The sequence below is a fragment of the Apteryx rowi genome, unplaced genomic scaffold (assembly GCF_003343035.1).
Source record: "Apteryx rowi isolate R43461 unplaced genomic scaffold, aptRow1 scaffold_4, whole genome shotgun sequence".
NCBI classification, from domain to species: Eukaryota; Metazoa; Chordata; class Aves; order Apterygiformes; family Apterygidae; genus Apteryx; species Apteryx rowi.
Genome location: NW_020450529.1, coordinates 6,917,438 through 6,926,549, shown reverse-complemented (window position 1 = coordinate 6,926,549; position 9,112 = coordinate 6,917,438). Strand labels below are relative to the sequence as shown.

Here is a 9,112-nt window from a genome sequence, read left to right as displayed (position 1 = left end):
CAGCTTTATATTATTATGTTGTACTGTATGTGAGAAATACCTCAAACAAATCCATATTGGTTGTAACATAACCATTTTCTTTCTATGACCTCCTAGGTTACTTCAATGATCTAAAATCATTTAAAGCAATTTTACAGTTCTTAGCGTCATAAAGAAAGTCTTATCCTTGATGCACCACAGAAGTCCAGGCGTGTGTTTTCAAGAACTGTTGCCAGGTGTCAGAACCTTGGGAATCCAACGTGCATTTCAGGAAGAAACAAAATTCATTGCTTTTCCTTGTGAAATTAAACATGTACCATTCTGTATAGCAAAATCTAGGTTCAAGAACTACAACCACAGTTGAATGTAGAAGTATTGTCCTTTTTGCTCACTAATTTTGCAAGTTCAAAGAGTTAAGTCTATGTCATTGTCACAAAAAAGGGTCTCTGTGTAATAGCCAAGCAACATGGTTGCACATGCCATTGTTCCAGTAGTGACCCACAGGTTTATTTTTTGCTACCGTGTTACCTAAAAAAGAAAAGGAGAGAGTTATTTACACGGAAGTGATCAAAGAAGGATGATAAAACATGCTTTGATGCTGTGAAGAAACTGTACATGTGAATACATAGCGAATGAACATGCTCTGGCCATAACTATATGCTCCATATAACTTGCACAGAAACAGAATCTACATGGAAAACGTTGACTATACTGTTATTCAAAAGCATAGGAGAGACTGGCAGAGAAAGAAATGGCAGTTTATTATTGAATTGCCATCAACATCTCATGGTAATCTCCTTCTGCTTTATTTTGCTTAGCACCATTTTCAACACCAATGCCCACAACACAAACGTATGCCTTATATCCCAAAGGATCGTTCATGCAAACTGCTACCAATTCCCAGGGGTCCACTTCATGGGAGGAAGCTAGGGATCAGACAGAACTGTCTGCAGAGTGGATGAATTGTTCTTGCAACAGCAGCCACTCCTGGATATCACTTCTCCCAGGGGATCCTGTGGTCTCTTCCCATTATAACCATATACACGCCCAGTCAGGTGCTTCAGGGACATGCAGGCCTTAACGCACATACACACTGCTATGCAAACCCAATGGTGAGAAGGGCTCATGTCAGATACCCTGTCCTGGAAATGAATGAGAATAGACAGCTTGCAGGGAGGAAATCTTTGTCAGCTGTGCTCTGTGGTATCTGGACATGCTACAAAGCTAAACAGAGGCTTGGTACAGAAAAATATTTATTTCCCTTCATAAGATAACTTGTGTAAGAGAGGAGCTCTTCAGCTTTTCACATGTTTAACTGTCAGCCTCAGTTACTGTAACTATTCATTTAAATACTGAGAAACGCGAGGACTCTTCCAAGCTTCATATACTTCAAGTTACTCTAATATTTTCATCAAATGAAAAGATAGAAGCCTTGAAGTGATTAAATGGCATTTCCTATTTCAGCCTATTTCCTATTTTCAACCTGTGAAATTCATTGTCCCAACTAGTGCTGATTCCAGGGTCTTAGTAAGCTTTAAAAAATTGATTAGAAATTTAAATGGTAACGCAATCATCTTTGCTACATAACAGAGAAAAAAAATCTAATATGGAATGAATCTGAACTCTGGTGTTTTAGGCTTAAGCCAACTATTAAATTGAAAGAATTTCATGATGGGTACATTTGCTATAATTGTCCACAAGGGTTTTGCTGTCTTTTCCTTATTTGAGTATCCCAGGACTGAGACAGACAGGCTGCTGTACTGGTTAGACTACTGGTCATAATCAGATAGGACAGTGCATACAGTACTCTATTTGTGTACAATTTTAATAGATGTGCTTAATACATATTTTGTTGACTGAATTGGACAAATCTTCAGTTCATTTTTAATCAAAAAATACGTTATACCATGCTTTACTTTTCTCTCTAACAAGGTAATTGTAAAATTAACCCACTTTCTTTCCAGTTCAATATTGTATGTGCCACATGCTACTGTTCAGAATCTGGAGTTATCATTACTCTTTATATTTGTGCAACAGTCCTATATCTTGGTAGACAGAGAAAACCACACGCAACGTAAGACATGCAAAATATCTATAAAAGAAATACAGATGCAGAGACAGACTCTGTGACCCAGCATCTACCCTCTAGTAAGAAGACATCTACATGTAAGCTTGTCATCTGGGCCTTCCTTAAGCTACAAAAGAGAGAAATCAGCTTTCTGTGGGAACACTTTTTTTAGATGAGCACAGTCACACTGCATGATCACCCTTTTCTCTCCATGTGACTCTGGAGAATTCTAAACAATTCAGCTTGGATAGAAATGTACCTGCAACTGGGCATAACAAATGCCACCCACAAAACCTTGGACAATTTAAGTCCTTTTTACTTGGACTAATAAAGACAACAAACATCATGATTTCAGACAGATTCTCAAGAAGCACAATACTAAAAGCCAGCTACAGGAGTACAAAGACCAGGGGGTAGTATGAGACAAGTCCTCAGCTTTTGGAAATGTCACTACTACTGAGAAAATAGCTACATTAAATCCCAACCTCTAAAATAACTCTCCTGGCTTAGACAAAGGTAAATGCATAGACAAAGCCTTTATGGGTCAAAATCAAACCACTTAAAAGCAGAGCATGAAAGCAGTGACTTGCCTGAAGCATCCACATATAAAATACATACAACAATCAATGGAAGAATTTATAACAAAGACTAAGTAAGAAGTGAGGGGCTGAGACACCTTTTAAAGGGACATTTCCTTTAAGGAAGTCTACTACTGGCCTGTTCCTTTCTCTAATACAGTCAATCACTAGCTAAAGTCTAGGACTGTCTTGTGTCATTTCAGTGCAATGTTAAACCACTAACTTAGTCATTCATATTTGTATTTATATTGTTGCAATACCCCAGGACGCCAGTCAGAAACAGGATCTCCCTTGTACTGATGCTAAACACATGCACAAGAAAAGCCAGTCCTGCCTTAAGGTGCTTGAATGTAAAAGGACAAAAGGATACTGAAAGGAAAACAAAATCATGAAAGAAAAAACAAATAGTTCTCATATCTATAATTTAGTAAAATACTTCATATCCAAGCATGAGTGCTGGTTGTTTTCTTACCCTTCCAATTAAATGCCCCTCAAAGCAATCTCCTAATCAGTGCAAAATGCATTTCTCCAGGTCCCAGCAAAGTAGAGGAAGAGTTTAATGTAATAACATTTGCACTCATATTGCTAAACTCCGCCCTCTCTTAGACCCACACAAACTCACTGGACTTGATGAATTTGCACAGGTATAATTGAAGGTAGGATGATTTGTCCCACTCTAGCTTTGTAAAGACATCCCTAAACTCATCAGAATGCATTAGCATATTCTGTAGTTTGGTGGTTGCAATTTATGTCATGAATAATAAAATAAATGACCCATGTCAAATTTGCCTTTCTATTAGTAAACTCCCACTGACTCAGGCTGCCTCTTTTCACTGTTTATGAACAAGACTCGTGAACATTGGCAATATGACTCATATGGTCAGTTGACCTCAATGAACTAAAGGGAACTGTTCATAGGAAGGAAGAGACAGCTGCATGAATGAAGACTTGACACCTCAGACCTTCAGTCATCAACACCAACATTAAGTTCTTTGCTCCACTCTTCACCCCTCTAGTACCTATTAAAGGTATTAGGAATATTTAACCCTGGCTTACTCTTTACCAATAAAGTCCTTTTTCTATAAAGTGTCAGCTCTTTGCTGGTATGTCCATAAATTAAATTGTCTTATTCATTACATAGAACTCCTACTTCACCAGTCTCACCCATGTGTTTGACGTTACCACTCTACCCCTTATCTATATATGAGTAGTTGAAGTCAGTGCCGTGGAAAATATTCAAAGGCTGAGGGTAATTTATGCCTTGCAATAACTGACTGCCAGTCACCCATACTGATTCTAGAGTAGCATATTCTGTGCAGGTCAACTTTCAGCTGTAGTACCAGTCACAAGAAGTACAGCTGAGGCATAGACACACTACGGACTACATCTCTAGCATTTGATAAACAACATTGATTTATAACAATTCCTCTGATCTTAAAAACAGGAATAAGGCTTTTCAGACTCTGGCTTGTTTGCTCAGGTTCTTCCACTAAGCCTGTCACCATGTAATGTGTGTGTGGCTGGGCTGTGGATGACCAATATCAAACCATAGCTGCCCAAACCATCCAATTTTCTCTTTCATACAGAATTTAGTATAGTCTTCACTCCTTAGAATAGCCATTATTAAACAACATTTGGTGTCAGTATTTGCTTATTAACTCAGAAGGCAACCTAATTAACAACATTCATTCTCAGCTAGAAGAGGTTGTAAAGGGAAAAGCTAAGCATATGTCTTTGATTGCTACTGGATGCTGAAGACTCTTGTTTTATGATATATTTAGATATGCAGTTCACTATGACTTGCTGAACTTCAATGCACTGAGCTCATTTTAGATTGTGAAGCAGACAGAGGACATGATATTTTCTTTCTGCTGACCGTTAATCAAGAAATGGGATGGCATAGCAAAGTTCTTTCAAAAACAGGCTGTCTATAGGATGGTCATAATTAGAAATGATCTGAGCCAGCCTGATTTCCAGTGGTGCTCAGTGTTCCACAGTTCCCACTGACAACAGTTCAGATTCTCAACAACAAGCTGAGTCAGGCTACTTCTTTCAGTATCTAAAAGGCTTTCCAGTAGCACAGGAATCTAAATTCTGATGGCCCTGGTAAAGACCTTGGATCCTTGTATTCAGTTTGCAAATTGAGGACTTGATCCTGGAATGTGCTACCTCTAGCACTGGTCACAGCAGAGGGTTCTTTGCTCACTAAAGACTGAAGCGGTGGGTTTGAACTGAGTTACAGAGCCCAGACAACTGAATTTAGTCAGCTCATGACACCAAATCTCTATGGAGGAAGGCACAAGCAAGCAAGCTTAGCAAACTGTGTCTGGGACTCACAAAATTCTCCTTCCTTTCTTCCCAGATAAATGCGATTCAGAAACTGGGAGGTTAAAGTTTTCGGAAGCAGGGGCCTTCACTCCAGCAGTGCAAAGCCCAAACCCAAAATAAATGGTATTGAGGGCTGAACTAGCCAAGAGATGCACTACTGTGAAGATCTTACCCCACTGTAAACACAGGGATGGAGGACATACAGACTCGAATTGCTGCCTTTGGTTCCTCCTCTTTGACTCCATGACCTGCTAATTTAACCAGGCTGGGAGTGAAGAGGCAGTTCTAACCCAGCGTATTCCCTCCCTGAGAACCATTGCATTAATCACTGCTTTCCAAAACACTGAGGAGTCCAGTTCTGATGCTCACACCAGCAGATGCAATGCAGTAAGCAAGGGCTGTCAGCAGACCGCCACCTTTAAATATAGGTGATCTCTGTACTTGCCTTTGTGGTTTTGACTTTATTTCCACTGCTGCAAGACCAACCTGAATAGTCTGGTAGTACTTTACAGTCCTCTCCATCCAAACAGGGGTTCATATGACACCACCACTTCTGTAGGACAATGGAAGCTAGAAAGAGAAATAGAAAAGAGAAACAGAATACAATCTTTTTTTTTTATTGTTGTTGATTTTAGAAGGGAGGCTGTTGTGCTATGTTTAGCTGTTTGGTTACAAAAGGTAAAACCAACAGTTACTGTTATGATACTTACTACCTTATGAACATATTGATCCTGTTTGAGTTTAAGATGTGGCTAAAAAACTTCACCAGCACACAGAAGGGTAAATGACATGTGAAAATGGTAAAGACAGGCAGGCACCTCCAGAGAGTGATTCAACTCTAACATCTGAATTGACCTCTGGAAGTGTCTTTCTGTCTCCACTGACTACAGAGGTGACTTGCCTCCTTCATTTACATGCTTCAGTTAAGTACCTGCTGTAAAGTGGTATGAATCTAAGACTTGTTGTTTAACTTGGATACGCACATGCAAGGCTGGGTGAAGGAATGTCAGTTTATCTCTTCACTGGGTAAGAAAATAGAATTGCACAGAGATGTGAGCACGTGAGGTCTGTCAGAGAATAGTGCAAAAGAAGAAGTGGGACCATTGGAAAGCAGATGGATTATTAACTAAAAGTCAACTTGCAGCTACATTGCCAGTTTTGCAATACATTTTGGAAGACTACAGCAGTACATTTTCACTGTGCCAATTTATTAATCTTCTACTCTTAAGCCAACTTCCCTTAATAAGACCACACTTGTTATTTTTACAAACGTAGTCATGACTTTTTAATACTGTTGATAACAATAGATACATTTTCCCCAAAACCACTGCAAACCCCTGCATGCATTTCTCAGTTTTGCACTGTGCGTGGAATTTATCAAATCACAGAAAATGATTATGTAGTATATCAGTTCACAATCTTTCATAACCTGAATTGAATTTCAAAATAAAATATGGATGAAAATGTTGATTTAGTTACTCTGCATTATTCTGCTATGCACACAAAATATTGAATTGCATGCTTTAAAAGATACCATGTCCAAAAGAGATGAACAAAAATAATTTAGTCTACTTCTTGTAAAGCACTTTTTTTTTTTTAATTTCAAGGTAGATTCATACTTCTGCAACCTTTAAATTAGGGTGACAAGCAGGCAAGCTGACATCAGGATATTGCTGAAATGCTCATTCAATTACTTTCGTTTTATGTTTTCACTCTAGCTTAGAAGAGGAGGCATCTTTTGACTATGAAAGACATATTTCTGGAACACCACTTTGGCTTCAGACACCATTTTATAAACCAGTCTTTCAATCTCAAAACTATAAAATGAATGCATGATTCCAGTCACCAGTCATCTGAATCTATGATCATCTGTATTTATGCTGACTGACTGTTGATTGACAAAGTGGATGAAACTTGACTGTGCTTCCTGGGACACGAGGGATTATTTCCACTTGAAATACAGAGTCCAATTGTTTATTTTGTATCTTTGCTACTTTATACATGTTGTTCCATTTTCTATGCCACATTTATTTCAAGTAAGTATGGCCAAGTCTACAAGTCTAGATTCAAGACTGATGGCATGTACAGTGGCCCCTGACCAAATAGGAGAACCTGGTATCAAGCTAGCTATGTCTTTAGAGCTCAGCTCCAAAGCCAGCAAGTCCTCCTGGGAGGCCTGGCTGCTGCCTTACACAATTCTGCACAGTGCTGCTCTGAGCATATGGATGTGGTGACATGTTGAGACTTAACCTGCGCTGTGCCATGTGAAACTGTTTCCATGTATTTACTTCTACCCTGAAAACATAAGTTCATTTTCAGACCTTGAAAACCACTTCTCACTTGGCTGTCTCCTGCAGGTGCCTAGAATCACCTATGCCTCAGTTGCTGACATGATAACTCCTTATATCCAGAATTTTTCATTTTGATTACTTGTTTGAGTGTGGTATGTTTTGAGATCACAGAAAATGCACTGAATACGGCAGTTTTTATTTACCTATGCAACCTGCATCAGCCTGCTTCTAACACCTTATTAAAAAAGTGCTTGTTGACTAGCCAAAAGTACAGCACAGGATTGGGTTCACACAGCACTATGGACCAGTTAGGCCCATTCAGCTTCCTGGCCTGAGTGGACCACACGGAAATAAGGTACATAAGATAGTGAATCAGACCCATCATCTCCAGCAGTACCATCTTACCTAGAAGCAAGCACAGATGTGCATGGGAAACATTGTGGAGTCAATCTGTAACTCCAACAAGATCCACAAGGTCTTCAGCAGACTGCATTTTTCACCTTCTGTTCATCTCTTGTTGAGACACGTTCAGTGAAGCTGACTCCTACCCTTTCACTGACTGATTTCTATTCTGTGCGGATACCCCTCTTCAGATTAATGGCAACACTTTGAAATACTTAATAGAGATCTCATTCTGTTTGCTTTCAGCGAATCCCCAATTCTTTGCTGTAGCAAGGCACTAATTCTTATATCCATTTTATGTCCAATTTCTTTGTAGCCATAATGTCCATTCTGCTGATCTGTATGTCCTAACTGGCTATAGCTGTTTGTGTCAAACACACCCCTGAGATTGGTCCATTAAAATTCTCTGTCAGAGCCTTAGGCTCGTCTCCATAACAAGTGTTCTTTAACTATTGTCACTGTAATGGTTTGATTCTCTGAAGGATGTAGAAGTTTTCTTATCAGATTGAGGCACTCTTGGGGAGGTTTCAACAGATAACTTTTCTATGGAATGAGATCAGCTATGTCACTCTCACACACAACCAGTCTCATGAAGAAAAAGGAGACTGCTTTAGTCTGACGTCTGCCAGCTGACTGGCTGGGGGTTACCCTGCCAGAAACAAATCTTCTGCTGACATCACTCCCTAGATAATGTGACTTCATGAAAACAGTAGATTCATAGAGATTAAGGCCAAAAGATGTCAATACATCATCTTGTCTTTCTTCATGCGATACACTGTGCTGTGTTGCCAAGTTGTGTTTGGCTACGCAGTGTCTTCCAAGCCAGTCTGGAACAGGTGAAGAAAGAAACATCCCCCATTGTCACTTTTCTCCAACAGTTAAACAGTCTCAGCATGAACGCATAGCCTTAGTTTTGTTCTTCTTCCAACTTACACTGTTGTGCTTTCTTCACCTACATTACAGTGCCTGTTAGCAATCATCATTTTCTCCCTGTGAAGATATTGAACATGCTGCAATCAAGTAACTTCTCAACCTTCTGTCTGATAAGCAGTTGATTGAACATTTTCAGTTTTTCATCACAATACACCTGTCTTTATTAACATAGAGTTATTTCAAACAGGTCCAATTTCCTGTGTTCAGGACTATGCCATGTGACTGTCCTGGGCTCATCATTAACTACTCCTTTGTCCCACTGGAAGAAATCCACAGGTTTTTGTCAGGAGTGATCCTGTATTTGCTTTCAGGTCATTGCTTAAAGTGTTGCAGAGTGGCAGGCATAGAGCTGAGCACTGTGAAATCCCAGTAGGTATATGCCATTTGACTGTCATATCCCACTGATGACTCTATGGAGAGCTGTGCTTTTAAGTTACGCTTTAGGTATGCTAGGTGACTGACACTGAGCAGTGCACATATGTAAGTAGTATGTCATATGGTTCAAAGTTAAACAGCTTACAAAAAATAAGACC

The 9,112-nt window shown here is 39.4% G+C and overlaps 1 protein-coding gene across 1 annotated transcript in view; it reads right to left on the bottom strand.

Moving 5' to 3' along the window:
* Positions 1-398: 398 nt before the first annotated feature.
* Positions 399-9,112, bottom strand: part of FAM19A4 (family with sequence similarity 19 member A4, C-C motif chemokine like) — a 53,950-nt gene continuing 45,236 nt past the window's right edge. The window contains 3 exon segments of the mRNA XM_026075009.1: positions 399-446; positions 449-507; positions 5,440-5,523. Of these exon segments, the coding sequence (XP_025930794.1) occupies positions 399-446; positions 449-507; positions 5,440-5,523 (191 nt within the window).